This window comes from Anomaloglossus baeobatrachus, chromosome 3 (genome assembly GCF_048569485.1).
Source record: "Anomaloglossus baeobatrachus isolate aAnoBae1 chromosome 3, aAnoBae1.hap1, whole genome shotgun sequence".
Lineage (NCBI taxonomy): Eukaryota > Metazoa > Chordata > Amphibia > Anura > Aromobatidae > Anomaloglossus > Anomaloglossus baeobatrachus.
In genome coordinates this window covers 29,866,436-29,884,759 of record NC_134355.1, presented here as the reverse complement: position 1 = coordinate 29,884,759, position 18,324 = coordinate 29,866,436, and the positions used below count along the sequence as shown (strand labels likewise).

The 18,324-nt window shown below is 48.1% G+C and overlaps 1 protein-coding gene across 1 annotated transcript in view; it reads left to right on the top strand.

Moving 5' to 3' along the window:
- Window positions 1–18,324, top strand: part of FAM177B (family with sequence similarity 177 member B) — an 85,693-nt gene that overhangs the window by 32,453 nt on the left and 34,916 nt on the right. The window contains exon 2 of the mRNA XM_075337972.1: window positions 1,552–1,695. Within this exon, the coding sequence (XP_075194087.1) occupies window positions 1,552–1,695 (144 nt within the window). The remainder of the gene's footprint in view (window positions 1–1,551; window positions 1,696–18,324) is intronic.

Sequence of the window (18,324 nt, the reverse complement as noted above, 5' to 3'; positions counted from 1 at the left end):
CAGGGATTAAAGTGTGGTGTGCATGGAAAAAGGCTGAGACACTGGTGGCTCCAATCAAATATTTCTCAATGGTTATCCAGTGCCGGTCATCGTCATTGTTCCACATGAAACGTAGCTGCTTGAATAATGCGGCTCTGTAGTAGTGGACCACTGAGGGATATCCCAGGCCTCCCTTACTCATAGGGGTGTAGAGTGTGTCCGCCTGGACTCTGGGCTGTTTTCCCTGCCAAATATGTTTGGAAAGGATCGCTTGTATCTCTTTTAGTATTTTCATTGGGAATATGATGGGGAGATTACGGAACAGATACAATATCTGCGGGAGAATGAACATCTTTACTGATACTATCCTGCCCATCCACGATAGCTCGTGTTTCTTCATTCTTAATATGTCAGCTTGGATTTTCCTCCTCAGGGACTCATAATTCAGAGATAACATTTTATCTGCCGAGAGTGTTAGCCGGATACCTAAATACTCAATACTATCGTTATTCCAATTGAAGGGGTACTTGTTCTTGAATTTTTTGGGGGATGTTGTGGATGGGGTTAGGTTTAATACCTGACATTTAGACGTGTTTAGTTTATAATATGAGATTCTAGAGAACAGATCAATTATTTGCATTGCTGCCGGTAATGACTCTGTGGGGTTTGTTATCGCTAGAATGATGTTGTCCGCAAACAGACCTATTTTGTGCTCTGTCCTGTCCACCTGGATTCCTGATATTACTGGGTGAGATCTGATTTTTTCCGCTAAAGGTTCAATCGCCAAGGCAAATATGAGTGGCGATAGCGGACACCCTTGTTTCGTCCCATTTGTGACAGGGAACTTGTCCGATATCATTCCAGAGACAAAAACTGACGATGATGGATGAGAGTATAATAAAGTAATTGCATTAAAAATGCTGCCGGCACTTTCTATATTAGTCTGTGATAGTATCTATTGTATTTAAACAGTGATCTCTACATTTATATATACACTGATGCACTTTCTATGTTTATGAGCTTGTTGCAAATGCACTTTATATGTTTATATGTATTCTGTAGTTAGGACAGCAAAGTTATATGAGAGCCCAATGGTAATTCCCAGAGTTTAGTGATGTGAAAAAAATTGCATTTTAGTTGAAGACATTTAGTTGATCAATAATCTGCAATACGTGTATACCATTTTTAAAATCTCAACGACTTGTCTTCTAAAGAAAATCTGCTACGGGACTTGTGAATAAATTGTCTATAAAACAATGTTTAATGTGATTTTATCAGATTGAGGCTTAAGTCCTGGACAGAAATGTCCCGAAATCTGATCTCCGATTGTTCGTCCTGTTTGGTTATTCGATTAGTTTTTATTATCAAGAGGTGGATGAGTTACGCTGAATATTCCAATCTCACACTCACTCCAGCCATGAGATGTCAGTAGTAGATGGAATATAATACACAAAAGTCAAACACACATTTCACATCATAGACTAAATGTAAAGGTCTTCAGTTTTCCAGAGCAGGAGATTCTAAATATGAGGATTATGTAAAGTTTTTTTTACACATCTATCATCCCTCCAGAAAGAAGTTGAGCTCGGGGAAGTGGAGAAGAAGGTCCCCAGAAAGATAATCCACTTTGTCAGTGGAGAAACCATGGAGGAGTACAGTACAGAAGAAGAGGATGAAGAAGACGACCATAGAGTGGACTTTCATAATGTTGACACGGTAGGAATCCCTTCTACCTCTTTCCCGTGAAGCTAAATATTAAATGTGACAGTGACCCAGTGACTGTACAATGACACAAGACATAGGGAAGACTTGAAGAGTACATCTGGCTCAAGAGGCTGCAGAAATGAGACGCATGCATAAACGAGATTTCCACAAGCCGGCGGTGACTTTGTGTTACGGGGGGCTGTCTGATAATAACCGAAAGGAGTATCAGACAGTCAGGGTCCACCGTGCAAAGACTTTGCTGCAGACTATGGCAGAGTGCAATACCTCTGTTAACTCACAGAAGGATATAATAAGTAAGTAAATATAATAAGTAAGTAAAGCAATTCCTCCCTTACTTGGAGGGTGTGTGGAATGATCTCTGTTAATAATCACAGAGACAAAGGCAATGTGTGCGAAATGGCACCTACCTAGGTCCGCTCTTCTAGTGGTGCAAAAGAGACGAACAGCAGCATAAGCCGCACAAAGCTCCTACCTGCGTTCGCTCCACTAGTGTGCGAGGACACGAACCACTAGATATGGCACCTGCCTAGGTCCGCTCTTCTAGTGGTGCAAAAGAGACGAACAGCAGCGTAAGCCGCACAAAGCTCCTACCTCTGTTCGCTCCCCTAGTGTGCGAGGATACGAACAACTGCCAGACGCAGTATAAGGAACGTTACCCTAGCGGCAACGTCCACCTACGAGTAGAATCACAAGGCCCAGCCAGACCATGTGCCTCAGGCACCTGCCTATGTCCGCTCCCCTAAGAGGTAAGGATACGGACAGCAGCCGAAGCTGTAAGGTATAAGAACGCTACCCTGCCGGTAGCGCTCACCTAGCATAGACAGAGGAATGCCTAGAGGAACGCGCACAGAGCGTCTACTCATATGCATGAACCAAGAGGACTGAGCACCATGCGGCGTGTGTCAGGGTCTTATATAGACTCTGTGCCTCATCCAAGATGGAGGACACCAGAGCCAATCCGCTGCCAGAACGACAGGAGTGACGTCATGCTGGCCTATCACCGAGCAAGACGTCACAAGCACATGACCAGCGACCAATCGGCATAGAAGGTGTCAGAGACATGTGACCTCGTGTCAGCGATGATGTCACCCGCACATGTGCAATGGCTCCAAGATTGGACTTAGTCTCCGGCGCTCGCACATGTGCAGTAGCAAGAAATCTGGACTTAGTCTCCAGCGCTCGCACATGTGCAGTAGCAAGAAATCTGGACTTAGTCTCCAGCGCTCGCACATGTGCAGTAGCAAGAAATCTGGACTTAGTCTCCAGCACTCGCACATGTGCAGTAGCAAGAAATCTGGACATAGTCTCCAGTGCTCGCAGCAACCGTAACAGTACCTCCCCCTCAAGGGCCCCCCTCCCGGCGACGCAGGTAATCGGCAACTAAGTCGGGAGCATGGACAGCCTCCTCAGGCTCCCAAGAGCGATGTTCCGGGCCATAGCCCTCCCAATCTATCAAGAAGAACCTGCGCCCTCTAACCATCTTAGAACCAACTATGGCTCGGACCTCATAGCTAGAGCAAGAGGAATCAGAGGCAGGAGAGTGCACTTCACGAGCGTGAGGTAAAATAGCCGGCTTTAGCAGTGAGACATGGAATTTGTCATGAATCCTAAGATGGACAGGTAACTTCAATTGATAGACTACAGGATTTACCTGTCGAAGAACCTCATAAGGACCAAGGAAGCGAGGAGCAAATTTGACAGAGCTCACTCTAAGTCTCACGTGTTTTGCAGAGAGCCACACAAAGTCCCCTGGAGAAAAGACAGGAGCCGGGCGACGAAACCGATCGGACACCGTCTTCATACGGTCCTTAGCTGCTTGGATCGACTCTTGAGTCCGATCCCAAACCTCTCTGGCATTAGTTGCCCAGTCGGCCACAAGAGGAGGAGGTGCAGCAGCGGGAAACGGTACCGGTACCCTAGGGTGTTGCCCATTATTGAGTACGAACGGTGTCTGCCCAGTGGCCTCAGCCAGCGAATTGTTAAGGGCAAATTCTGCCCAGGGTAGGAGGGAGGACCAGTTATCGTGGTTCTCAGCAACAAAGTGTCGAAGGTATATAATCATAGATTGATTGGTACGTTCAACCAAACCATTGGTCTCCGGATGGTATGCCGAAGAGAGATTCAACTCAATTTGCAGAAGGCTACAAAGATCTCGCCAGAAACGGGAAGTAAATTGCGGGCCTCTATCACAAATGATACGATCTGGCATCCCGTGAAGCCTAAAGACATGCTTGAGGAATAGTTTGGCTAGTACCCTGGAAGATGGGATTCTCGATAACGGTACGAGATGAACCATCCGGGAGAAATGGTCCGTAATGACCCACACAAATCTATGTCCCTGTGAACATGGAAGATCACCCACAAAGTCCATGCCTACCACCTCCCATGGTCTATCTGGCACTGGTAAAGGATGCAAGAGCCCAGCCGGTCTCTGCCGTAATGGACGGTTGCGAGCACACGAGTAGCAGGAACCGACATATCTCTTGACGTGGCTGGCTAAGTGTGGCCACCAATACCACCTCTCCAGTAACTCTCGTGTCCGCCTAATACCAAAATGCCCACCCACCTTTGAGGTGTGGGCCCATGACAGTATATCATTCTGTCGATCAGGCGGAACAAAGGTCTTGCCCGGTGGGATTTGGTCTAACGTCACAGGGGAGAGCGTATGAAAAACCCTGGAGGGAAGGATAAGACGAGGTTCGTCAATCTCTTCCTGGGTAGAAAGCATAGAGCGAGACAGGGCGTCTGCCTTATTATTCTTACTCCCAGACAGATAGTTGATGGAGAAGTTAAAGCGGGAGAAAAACAAGGACCAGCGGGCTTGGCGAGGATTCAGACGCTGAGCGGTTTGTAAGTACGTCAGATTCTTATGGTCTGTATAGACCTGGAAAGGATGTTTCGCTCCTTCCAGCAAGTGACGCCACTCCTCCAAGGCTAATCTCAAGGCGAGCAGTTCCCTATCCCCAATGGTATAGTTTCTCTCTGCCGGTGAAAAGGTTTTAGCAAAGAAGAAACACGGCCTTTTTCTACCTGCACCGTTCTTTTGATACAAGACCGCACCAGCACCCACTGAAGAGGCATCAACCTCTAAGAGGAAGGGCTTATTCTCATCGGGTCTTTGAAGAACGGGAGCAGTTGAAAAGTGTCTTTTTACTGCCTCAAAAGCCTGAGATGTCTCAGTAGACCAGGCTTTGGGATTAGCACCTTTCTTAGTCAAGGCCACCAAAGGGGCCACAAAAGTAGAAAAATGGGGTTCGGACCATTGCAGGACAGCAGAGAGCTTCGCAGGATCCATAGCCAGACCCTCTTGTGAGATAATGTAACCCAAAAAAGGCAATGAGGACTGCTCGAATACACATTTCTCGAGTTTAGCAAACAATGAGTGCTCCCTTAAACGGGAAAGGACACGAACGACATCCTGACGATGAGTCTCCAGATCAGGAGAAAAAATCAGGATGTCGTCTAGATACACCACTACTGAGGATAACAGTAAATCCCTGAACACATCGTTTACGAAGTCCTGAAATACTGCGGGTGCATTACATAACCCAAAAGGCATGACGAGGTATTCATAGTGACCGTCTCGGGTGTTAAAAGCGGTCTTCCATTCGTCACCCTTTCGAATTCGTACCAAGTTATACGCACCCCGCAGATCCAACTTCGTAAAAACTTGAGCTCCTCTCAGTCTGTCAAAGAGCTCCGAAATTAAAGGTAATGGGTATTTGTTCTTTATTGTGATTGCGTTGAGACCCCTGTAATCTATGCAGGGACGCAAATCACCCTCTTTCTTCCGAACAAAGAAAAACCCAGCTCCCGCGGGAGAGACAGACTTACGAATGAACCCCTTCTCTAAACTCTCTCTTATATAGGTCGACATGGCCTACGACTCAGGTATCGACAGGGGGTAAACCCTGCCTTTAGGTGGAACCGAACCTGGGATAAGGTCTATGGCACAGTCATACGGCCTATGGGGTGGAAGAACCTCAGCACCCTGTTTGGAGAACACATCAGCGAAATCCAAATAGGGTGTAGGTATGGGAGAGAGATCAGTTGATGCAACCGCAACGACCTTAGGTGGTAAGGGAAGACATCGGGACTGACATTTCGAACCCCAACTAATAATACTGTCAGACTCCCAGTCAATGTGAGGAGCATGAGTCCGAAGCCATGGAAGACCCAGAAGGACGTCGTCTATACCCTCAGGCAAAACAAGAAAAGAAATCTCCTCTATGTGACCCTGAGACAGGGAAAGGCGCAAGGGAACTGTCCTCAATGTAATGGAGTCAGACAACATAGTTCCATTAACAACACGGACAGGAATAGGCGCCTCTAACATGATAGAGGGAATATTGTGTCCCTTTACAAATCCTGAGGACACAAAAATCCCGTCAGCTCCGGAATCCACAAAAGCCATAATAGGCCATGTATTCTCAGATAACGAGAGCTGACCTGGGATACAACACTTAGAGGGTGCAGAAGACGTCTCTAGTAACCCCCCTCTAATGGTTACTAGGCCAGGGAGTTTCCCTGACGACTAGGACACTTGTTGGCATAGTGCCCAGCCTGACGACATACGTAACATATAGGAGGACCAGACTTGCGTAGTCTGGAGAACGTATGACCTAACTCCATAGGAGTGGGAGATGTTTCAGATGCTGAGGAAGATGGTAGTGGACCCTCAACAACTGGAATAGCCCGATGCTTAGGGCGTGAGGAAGAGACCTCGAGTCTACGTTCCTTATGGCGTACATCGATCCTCGTTGCTACTGTGATCAAGTCCTCCAGAGAAGCAGGGACCTCACGAGTAGCAAGGGCATCCTTGACATAGCCTGCCAACCCTCTCCAGAAGATAGGAATCAACACCTTCTCTGGCCAATCTAGTTCTGCCACCAGAGTTCTAAAAGCAATGGCATAAGAACTAGTGGATAACGAACCCTGAGATAGATCTAACAGTCTCAGGGCCGCATCATGGGTAACCTGCGGACCCATGAATACCGCCTTAAGAGCATCAAGAAAGTCTTGATGTCTCAGAGTAACCACATCAGAGCGCTCCCATAGGGGAGTCGCCCATTCTAAGGCTTTGTCCTGAAGTAAGGAGATGATAAAGCCTACTCTGGACCTCTCCGTAGAGAAGCGAGAAGAGTTGACCTCTAGGTGTATCTGACACTGACTAATGAAACCACGACATGATCTGGCATCGCCAGAATATCTGTTTGGCAGAGCAAGTCGAGGATCATGTGCAGATGTCACCATGGTCTGAGGTTTATCCTCTATACTCTTGAGCCGTGACTCAAGTACTTGTATGTAACGGTGTAACTGCTGATATTCTGCCATAACTGCCAGACCCTTGGCTCAGTCCTAATGTTACGGGGGGCTGTCTGATAATAACCGAAAGGAGTATCAGACAGTCAGGGTCCACCGTGCAAAGACTTTGCTGCAGACTATGGCAGAGTGCAATACCTCTGTTAACTCACAGAAGGATATAATAAGTAAGTAAATATAATAAGTAAGTAAAGCAATTCCTCCCTTACTTGGAGGGTGTGTGGAATGATCTCTGTTAATAATCACAGAGACAAAGGCAATGTGTGCGAAATGGCACCTACCTAGGTCCGCTCTTCTAGTGGTGCAAAAGAGACGAACAGCAGCATAAGCCGCACAAAGCTCCTACCTGCGTTCGCTCCACTAGTGTGCGAGGACACGAACCACTAGATATGGCACCTGCCTAGGTCCGCTCTTCTAGTGGTGCAAAAGAGACGAACAGCAGCGTAAGCCGCACAAAGCTCCTACCTCTGTTCGCTCCCCTAGTGTGCGAGGATACGAACAACTGCCAGACGCAGTATAAGGAACGTTACCCTAGCGGCAACGTCCACCTACGAGTAGAATCACAAGGCCCAGCCAGACCATGTGCCTCAGGCACCTGCCTATGTCCGCTCCCCTAAGAGGTAAGGATACGGACAGCAGCCGAAGCTGTAAGGTATAAGAACGCTACCCTGCCGGTAGCGCTCACCTAGCATAGACAGAGGAATGCCTAGAGGAACGCGCACAGAGCGTCTACTCATATGCATGAACCAAGAGGACTGAGCACCATGCGGCGTGTGTCAGGGTCTTATATAGACTCTGTGCCTCATCCAAGATGGAGGACACCAGAGCCAATCCGCTGCCAGAACGACAGGAGTGACGTCATGCTGGCCTATCACCGAGCAAGACGTCACAAGCACATGACCAGCGACCAATCGGCATAGAAGGTGTCAGAGACATGTGACCTCGTGTCAGCGATGATGTCACCCGCACATGTGCAATGGCTCCAAGATTGGACTTAGTCTCCGGCGCTCGCACATGTGCAGTAGCAAGAAATCTGGACTTAGTCTCCAGCGCTCGCACATGTGCAGTAGCAAGAAATCTGGACTTAGTCTCCAGCGCTCGCACATGTGCAGTAGCAAGAAATCTGGACTTAGTCTCCAGCGCTCGCACATGTGCAGTAGCAAGAAATCTGGACATAGTCTCCAGTGCTCGCAGCAACCGTAACACTTTGGCTCATGGAAACCATGGTATCACGCCACAGGGGCGTGATACCACAGAAAAAGGTCAGACTAGTCGGGGCGAAACAACCCCCTTGTGACTAGTCCCAGCGCTAATTAGCATAGGAATAATGTAAGTTATAAACTCTTTTTTAATACTCTGATTCTACACACTAAAATCACACAGGGATGGTTTATTTTGTAGCCCACATGTTGCTGCTTCTAGTTTAGAAAGCATTTCGGACCTGACAGGTTCACTTTAAAGAAGCACTCCCATCAAAGGATTTATCCTCAATATATGCAGACACCATATTATAAATTCTTCCGTTTTCTATTGGTTCTCTGACATCACATGATTAAAAATGGACTAGATGAATCATTTTAAGCTCTATATAAAAACAGGAAGTCTCTTTACTCTGCATGAGTCGTCATTAGAACTGAAAAGAGGGTGGACTGCTGCTTCCTACTGTGAGCTCTGTTCCTTCTGGTGACGTCATCCCACACATGGGCCGCTCTATTCTGGATAGACGATGATGGCGTTTTAAATCATGAGTAACTTGGACAGCTACCAGTCCCAAAGGAAACCCATAGAAGTAGCCTGCAGGTTTAATTCAATCCCCCAAAATGGAATCAACTTCTTGATTTTCCCAAAGCCAAAAGTCTGCAATTTTTCATTCTTTCTAGAGAAAGTCATCAGAAAGAAAGAAAACAGCAAAAACTATCGGTCTGGAAAGCAAACACTGAAAGACACTAGAGATCTACAAATCTGTTCATCAGGAAAGTCCCTTTTGTCAGACTGAAGTGTGAGAAGTCTGCATGGAGTATTCCCGCACCTTTTCATACTCCTGACAAAGCACAGCCATTATAGTGCTACATGAGGAAGCTGAGACATTTCTGGTTCAGCTCTTTGAGGCGTCTACATCTGCAAGCCCCCATGCTAAGAAAGTCACACAACTTATGCACTATGCCAAAAAAAAAAAACACACCACCAGCATTTCTTGGGACTCATGCAGAGAAAAATATTAAATGTGACACTGGTTGCATCAGTGGCCGTGTAATGACAAAAGTCACTTCTGTGAACTTCTGCAGGCTTTGTATGTTTATGTAGGCAGAATGATATATGATATATCTAGAAGACTGTAATCTTCTGCTTTAAAGCCACAGCAAAATAAATAATAGCTGAGAAAAAACTTTGCAGATTTCACTGTGACTGATCTGAAGTCTCCTGCGCTTTCAATCATGTGCAGTGCGCTTGTGAAGATGTGAAGCCTACACCCGCCTCAGGAAGCTGCGGGCATGAGACACACACATGAGCAGGTGGTGATTTCGGCTCATGGAAACCATGATATCATGCGTGATACCACAGAAAGAGGGCAGACTAGATGGGGCGAAACAACGCCATTACAACTAGTCCCAGCGATAATTAGGATAGGAATAATATAAGTTATATACCTATTTTTACACTTTCATTTTACACAGTCATCACACTGGAATGGTTAGGGAGGGATTTTAAGCCCACACGTTGCTGCTTCTAGTTTAGAAGTCATTTTGGACCTGACAGGTTTACTTTAAAGAAGCACTCCCATCAAAGGATTTATCCTCAATATATTGCAGTCACCAAATTATAAATTATTAATGCTTGTGTTTTACATTTGTTCCTTGATATTGTATTTAAAAACAGACTAGCTGTATGTAGGCTAGCTCTATGTAGAAACAGAAAATCTCTTCCCTGTATGAGTCATCATTAGAACTCAAGTGTTGAGTCTGCGGTGCTGCTTCCTGCTCTGAGCTCTGCATGGAGGTTTTACTCCCGGTGACGTCATCCCACACGAGCCGCTCCATTCTGGACAGATGATGATAGCGTTATAAAACATGTGTATCTCGGACAGCCACCAATCCCAAAAGAAACCCACAGAAGTGGCCTGAAGGTATAAATCAATCCCTCCCAAAATGGAATCAACTTCTTGATTTCCACAAAGCAAAAAGTCTTCAATTTCTCAGTTTTCCCAGAAAAGACACCAGAAAGAAAGAAAACAGCAAAAATTAACAGTCTGAAAAACAAGCATTGAAAGAAATAATACAGTACTAGAGATCTACAAATGTGTTCATCAGGAAAAACGGATTTTTGTGTACTCACCATAAAATCGTTTTCTCTTAGCCATCATTGGGGGACACAGGACCTTGGGTGTTATGCTGCTTATCCATAAGAGGACACTAAGTAGATGCAAAAGACTCCTCTGCAGTATACACCCCCTGGCCGAACCAGGCAACCTCAGTTTTATAGTGCACAAACAGTAGGAGAAAAAGTAGTAAGAACGTATCCTAACGGAGGAACATGAGTAAAAGAATCATAACAAAATAAGGTACTGAGAGAACCAAGGTCCAACAGGGCAACAGGGAGGGTCCTGTGTCCCCCAATGATGGCTAAGAGAAAACGATTTTACGGTGAGTACATAAAAATCCGTTTTTCTCTTGACGCCTCATTGGGGGACACAGGACCATGGGACGTCCTAAAGCAGTCCATGGGTGGGCAAAATAAAAGAAAGACAACACAACCCAAGGACTAGGAACCAGTCCCAGACAGCCCGGAGCGCCTACTGAGAGAGGTGCTCTACTGCCGTTTGCAGAATTTTTCTACCCAGGTTTGCCTCAGCTGAAGCCTGGGTATGGACTCTGTAATGCTTTAAAAAAGTATGTAGGCTAGACCAGGTTACAGCCTTACACACCTGTTCCACTGAAACCTGATGCCTAATGGCCCAAGAAGCGCCAACTGCTCGCGTGGAATGAGCCCGCAGCCCACTAGGAATGGGCTTGAGTTGCAAGCGGTAGACTTCCTGGATCGCAGAACGAATCCAGCAAGCCAGAGTTGCCTTTGGAGCTGCCTGTCCCTTCCTATACCCCTCAGGAATGACGAACAAAGAGTCAGTTTTCCTAAAGGGGGCTGTCCTAGATACGTAATACCGGAGGGCCCTCACGAGGTCTAACGAATGCAGACACCTTTCCACCCTATGAACTGGGTGTGGACAAAAGGAAGGCAGAACAATGTCCTCGTTCAAATTTAACGGGTAAAGAACCTTCGGAAGAAAATCCAGAAGGGGGCGTAGAACCACCTTGTCCTGGTGAAAGATCAAAAAAGGCTCACGGCAGGAGAGTGTTGCCAATTCCAAAACCCGTCTGATGGACGTAATCGCCACCAGGAATGTTACCTTCCAGGACAGAAGACCAAGAGAGGATTCCTTAAGAGGTTCAAAGGGGGACCTCTGGAGACAGTCCAGAACGAGATTGAGGTCCCATGGGTCCAGCGGCCGTTTGTACGGGGGAACTACAGTTAGGTCCAGAAATATTTGGACAGTGACACAATTTTCGTGAGTTGGGCTCTGCATGCCACCACATTGGATTTGAAATGAAACCTCTACAACAGAATTCAAGTGCAGATTGTAACGTTTAATTTGAAGGTTTGAACAAAAATATCTGATAGAAATTGTAGGAATTGTACACATTTCTTTACAAACACTCCACATTTTAGGAGGTCAAAAGTAATTGGACAAATAAACCAAACCCAAACAAAATATTTATATTTTCAATATTTTGTTGCGAATCCTTTGGAGGCAATCACTGCCTTAAGTCTGGAACCCATGGACATCACCAAACGCTGGGTTTCCTCCTTAATGCTTTGCCAGGCCTTTACAGCCGCAGCCTTCAGGTCTTGCTTGTTTGTGGGTCTTTCCGTCTTAAGTCTGGATTTGAGCAAGTGAAATGCATGCTCAATTGGGTTAAGATCTGGTTATTGACTTGGCCATTGCAGAAGGTTCCACTTTTTTGCACTCATGAACTCCTGGGTAGCTTTGGCTGTATGCTTGGGGTCATTGTCCATCTGTACTATGAAGCGCCGTCCGATCAACTTTGCGGCATTTGGCTGAATCTGGGGTGAAAGTATATCCCGGTACATTTCAGAATTCATCCGGCTACTCTTGTCTGCTGTTATGTCATCAATAAACACAAGTGACCCAGTGCCATTGAAAGCCATGCATGCCCATGCCATCACGTTGCATCCACCATGTTTTACAGAGGATGTGGTGTGCCTTGGATCATGTGCCGTTCCCTTTCTTCTCCAAACTTTTTTCTTCCCATCATTCTGGTACAGGTTGATCTTTGTCTCATCTGTCCATAGAATACTTTTCCAGAACTGAGCTGGCTTCATGAGGTGTTTTTCAGCAAATTTAATTCTGGCCTGTTTATTTTTGGAATTGATGAATGGTTTGCATCTAGATGTGAACCCTTTGTATTTACTTTCATGGAGTCTTCTCTTTACTGTTGACTTAGAGACAGATACACCTACTTCACTGAGTGTTCTGGACTTCAGTTGATGTTGTGAACGGGTTCTTCTTCACCAAAGAAAGTATGCGGCGATCATCCACCACTGTTGTCATTCGTGGACGCCCAGGCCTTTTTGAGTTCCCAAGCTCACCAGTCAATTCCTTTTTTCTCAGAATGTACCCGACTGTTGATTTTGCTACTCCAAGCATGTCTGCTATCTCTCTGATGGATTTTTTCTTTTTTTTCAGCCTCAGGATGTTCTGCTTCACCTCAATTGAGAGTTCCATAGACCGCATGTTGTCTGGTCACAGCAACAGCTTCCAAATGCAAAACCACACACCTGTAATCAACCCCAGACCTTTTAACTACTTCATTGATTACAGGTTAACGAGGGAGACACCTTCAGAGTTAATTGCAGCCCTTAGAGTCACTTGTCCAATTATTTTTGGTCCCTTGAAAAAGAGGAGGCAATGCATTACAGAGCTATGATTCCTGAACCCTTTCTCCGATTTGGATGTGAAAACTCTCATATTGCAGCTGGGAGTGTGCACTTTCAGCCCATATTATATATATAATTGTATTTCTGAACATGTTTTTGTAAACAGCTAAAATAACAAAACTTGTGTCACTGTCCAAATATTTCTGGCCCTGACTGTAGATGGGAAACGCCCTGGAGGAAAGTCTTGACTTGCGGTTTTCAAGCTAGGCGGCATTGATAGATTGAGAGCACTGAGACCTGCCCCTTAAGGGAGCTGAGAGCCAACCCCGCTTGCAAGCCTGACTGCAGAAAATCGAGAATTCTGGGGATCGCCAGAGGCATAGGCTGGACGTTAGTTTTCCTGCACCATGAAAGGAAGGTCTTCCACGTACGGTGGTAAATACGGGCTGAAGCAGGCTTTCGGGCGCTGATCATGGTGGAAAAAAACGCGGGGGAGAATCCCGCTCTTGTTAATACCCAGGTCTCAATGGCCATGCCGTCAGCTTCAGGGCTCTGGAGTTCTGATGGGAAATGGGCCCTTGGGTCAGCAAGTCTGGAATGTCTGGAAGGCGCCACGGTGCGTCTGTGAGCCTTTGTAATAATTCGGCGTACCAGGCGCGCCTGGGCCAGTCCGGTAATATCAGTATCACCTGGACTCCCTCTGCCTTGATCTTCCTGATTACTCGTGGCAGCAGGGGCAGAGGTGGAAATATGTAAGGCAGGTGGAAATATGTAAGGCAGGCGGAAGTGGCGCCAGGAGCAGACTAGAGCGTCCGCGCCGATAGGACTGCGGGTCGCGGGAGCAGACTAGAGCGTCCGCGCCGATAGGACTGCGGGTCGCGTGACCTGGCTATGAACGCGGGTACCTTTGCGTTCAACCGTGAGGCCATTAGATCCACGTCTGGTGTACCCCAGCGAGTGCAGATGTGTAGGAACACTTCTGGGTGGAGAGACCACTCTCCGGCGGCCAGGCCTTGGCGACTTAGAAAGTCCGCCGCCCAGTTCCCTACTCCCGGTATGTGTACTGCTGATATCACTGACCCTGTCGATTCGGCCCAGCTTAGGATCCTGTGGGCCTCGAGATAAGCTGCTTTGCTGCGGGTGCCCCCCTGCCGATTGATCTAGGCTACAACTGTCGCATTGTCTGATTGGACTCGAATCTGACGATCCGCTAGCAGAGGGTGGAACGCCCTGAGCGCAAGGAAGATCGCGCGGATTTCCAGGATGTTTATGGGTAGGGAAGACTCCTGGGGCGTCCAACGTTCTTGAGCAGTGTGGTGCCGGTACACTGCTCCCCAGCCTAGGAGGCTGGTGTCAATGGTCAGGACCAGCCAGTTCACTGGAAGAAAAGATCTCCCCTTTGATAGGGATGAGGGTCAAAGCCACCAGCGGAGTGCATACCTGACTGAAGGCGTCAGGTGAAGATGTTTGTCCAGGGAGAAGGGGCTCTTGTCCCAGGCAGCTAGAAGTGCTAGCTGCAGTGGGCGGAGGTGCAGGTGAGCAAAGGGCACTGCCTCCATAGCCGCCACCATCCTGCCTAGTACCCTCATACTGAATCGAATAGAGCGAGACGGAGGACGTAGAAGGCAGCGTACTGCTTGTCGTAGACCAATCGCCTTGTCCTGAGAGATATCAAGCACCGGCGGGTGTCCAGGGACATGCCCAGGAAGGTGATGGATTGTGACGGGACCGGGGATGATTTGTCCAGGATGGGTCGAACTGACCCATCCTTTTTGGGGACAACAAGGAGGTTGGAATAAAAGCCCCTAAACTTCTCGTCTTCCGGAACAGGTATTATCACCCCTGCCGTTTGGAGCTAATGGATTGCTTAGAAGAAGGCTTTGCATTGTTTTGGAGTCTTTGGGGGGTTTGAGAGAAAGAACCGACCCGGGGGTCGGGTCCGGAATTCCATGTGGTAACTGGAACACACAAGGTCTCGCACCCATTTGTCGTCTGAGGCGGCAGCCCAGATGTGCCGAAAGAAACGCAGTCGACCCCCGACAATGAGTGTGTCTTCCGGGGCACTGAAGGAGTCAGGAGGGGGTGAATCGTTGAGGACTAGACTCCCTAGTCTTGGACTGTTTCTGTCTAGGCTGCCATGACGAGGTGGGCTTCGGGGAGGGCTGAGAAGGTCGGTCCCTGCGTAGCCCGCGGCTAGTGGCGAGGGGAGAGCGGGATGTCAACCAACCAAATGAGTTCCGAAAGGAGCGGAACGAGGACTGTGGAAGTCTGGCAAATATCGTCCTGGGTTTCAGCTGGGGGAGGGAGGTACTCTTTCCTCCCGTGGTGTCAGAAATAAGCTTGTCCAGGCGTTCGCCAAACAATCGGTCTGGAAAAAAAGGGAGGCCTGTGAGAGACTTCTTGGAGGCAGAGTCCGCTCGCCATTGTCGGAGCCAGAGGGCTCTACGGATGGCTATGGTATTTGAGGCGGCAAACGCTGCGCAGGTAGCAGCGTCAAGGGAGGCCTGCATGAGGTACTCCGCCGCCGCGGCAATTTGAGCTGTTACATCTGTGAAGGTATGAGGAACCTGGGTTTCCTCAAGCGAAATGTTAAGAGATTCTGCCCAGACCGTGATCGCCTTTGCAACCCACACAGAGGAAAATGACGAGGGAGGAACCCGTGGCCTCAAAGGCAGAGCGAGCGAGCTGCTCCACCTGTCGGGTCCTTGATGGAGGAGCCATCGGGTAAAGACAGGAGAATCTTTGCGGCAAGGCGGGAGACCGGGGGGGTCGACCGAGGGTGGATCGGCCCAGCCCTTAGGGGCAGCTAAGCCAAAGGGGTACCAGGACTCCATGAGTTTACAGATACCGAAGCGCCTGTCAGGTTTCCCCCTTTGCCTTGTGAGGATATCTTGAAACTCTGGGTGGTCAGCAAAAACTTTTTGAGGTTTCTTTGCCCTCTTAAAGGAGACCGCATGGTCAGTAGTAGTGGATGGGGGATCCTCCACATGCAAAGTTTGGTTGATTGCTGCAATAAGGGAGTCTATCGCAGCTTGATCATCTGGGGAGGTTGAAACCAAGGAATCATCCTGGTACAAACAGCATTTCCCCTCCTCCGGCTTCTCAGAAGCCATGAAGCGTGTGGGAGAACCTGATCTGTGTAACCTCGAGGGAGAGCCATAGGGGCCATGAGACACCTGGCCGTGTGCCCTTTTTCTGATCCCTGCAACCGGTGAAGCATGGGCCCGGATTTCCTCAGAAGGACCCTCTATAGAGATGTCATCAGGCTGCGTTCCGGCCAAGGGCCCAGAAGGGTGTGGAGGACAACATTGCATAACCAGTACCAGGTTCTGGGAAAGTTTTTCCATGGATTGGGACAGAAACTGTGCCCATTCCGGTGGGCTGGGAGCCCTAGGCTCTGGGCTGGTAGCGGTTGCAGCGGTGGTGGCGGGGGTTCTTGGGGGGCTACAGGGGTACAGGACTCACAGAAGGAAGAGGTGTGTTTTTGTGGTAGCTTAGCGTGGCAGGTAGTGCAGGCTGAATAATAGACTATGTGAACCTTAGAATTTGTAGTACCCTTTGAATTAAGCATGTTCCTGTGCAAAGAGTATGCAAGAGAGAGGGAGCAATGATCTGCAGAGCTACAAGTGAAGCAGAGTATGGGAAGCAAGGGGTGTATCTCACCCAATTCAGCCGATGACCCTGTGTTCCTTGTTCCTACAGCAAGGAGGAAGCCCACTCTGAGGAACACACTGAGGAGATCTTTGTGCGCTTTTCTGAGGGGGCGTGACTTATCACGGGCCCGAGGGGTGGGGCTTATCGTGCCTCAGAGGGGGCGGGGCTTAGCGCTAAAAAGAGCGCCGAGAAGGGAATCAGTTGAAAATAAGATAAATAAAACGACGGGAAAGGGACCTCCCCCTCCCCCCAGCCAGCACACAGCTATGGTGACCCTGGGAATAAAGATTGTCAGTTCATTGCAGGTGAACTCTGAGTCCTGGAAGCCCTCCCCCGCCACCGGTGGATTGTTTCTTCAGGGGGCCCTGTAATCAGGGGTATTGCATAGCCAACAACCAGTCAGGGAGGATCTCACCTTGGCACTGCCTCAGTCCAGGCTAGTGGAGATGGCAGAGTCAGCCTGCTGTGCCCAGTCACGCCAATGCAGTGTATCAACTCAGAGCCTGCAAGAGGGGCTGAGGAAGTTTTCATCTGCCCTGGGCTCTGGAAAATCGGTGCCTGTAAGACCCGTCATCCAGTGAGATGCAGCCCAGGATCCAGCGTCGCAGGAGGGGGTACGTGGAGGCGACACTCCGCATTCCCGCCTGTTGATGGTATTGGGAGATTGGTCCCTAGGGGAAACCGTCGCCCTCTAAAAATAAAAAACCTTGAAGAGATGAGCCTCCTACAGACACTAAGCTAAAACTGGGGTTGCCTGGCTCGGCCAGGGGGTGTATACTGCAGAGGAGGAGCTAATGTCTTTTGCATCTACTTAGTGTCCTCCTATGGATAAGCAGCATAACACCCATGGTCCTGTGTCCCCCAATGAGGCGTCAGAGAAAGTCCCATTTCTCAGGCTGAAGTGTGAAAAGTCTGCATGGAGTATTCCCTCACCTTTCCATACTCCTGATAAAGCACAGCCATTATGGTGCTACATGAGGCAGCTGAGACCTTTCTTGTTCGGCTCTTTGAGGATTCCACATCTGCAGTCCCCATGCTAAGCGAGTCACACAACTTATGCACTATACCAAAAAAGCCCCACGCCACCAGCATTTCTTGGGACTCATGCAGAGAAAAATATTAAATGTGACAGTGGTCGCATCAGTGGCCGTGTAACGACAAAAGTCCCTTCTGTGAACTTCTGCAGGCTCTGTATGTTTATGTAGGCAAAAGGATACATGATATATCTAGAAGATTGTAATCTTCTGCAGAAAAGCCACAGCAAAATAAATAATATCTGAGAAAAAACATTGCAGATTTTACTGTGACCGATCTGAAGTCTCCTGCGCTTTCAATCATATGCAGTGCGCTTGTGAACACGTGAAGCGTACACCCGGCTCATGAGGCTGTGGGAACGAGACGCACACATGTGCGAGATTTCCATGAGCAGTTGGTTGACTTTGGCTCATGGAAACCATGATGTCACGCGTGATACCACAGAAAGAGGGCAGACTAGATGTGGCGAAACGCTCTTGCAACTAGTCCCAGCGATAATTAGCATAGGATTAAACTAAGTTATATACCTATTTTTATACTTTCATTTTACACACTGTCATCACAATGGAATGGTTAGGGAGGGATTATAAGCCTGGACGTTGCTGCTTCTAGTTTAGAAGGCATTTTGGACCTGACAGGGTTACTTTAAAGAAGCAC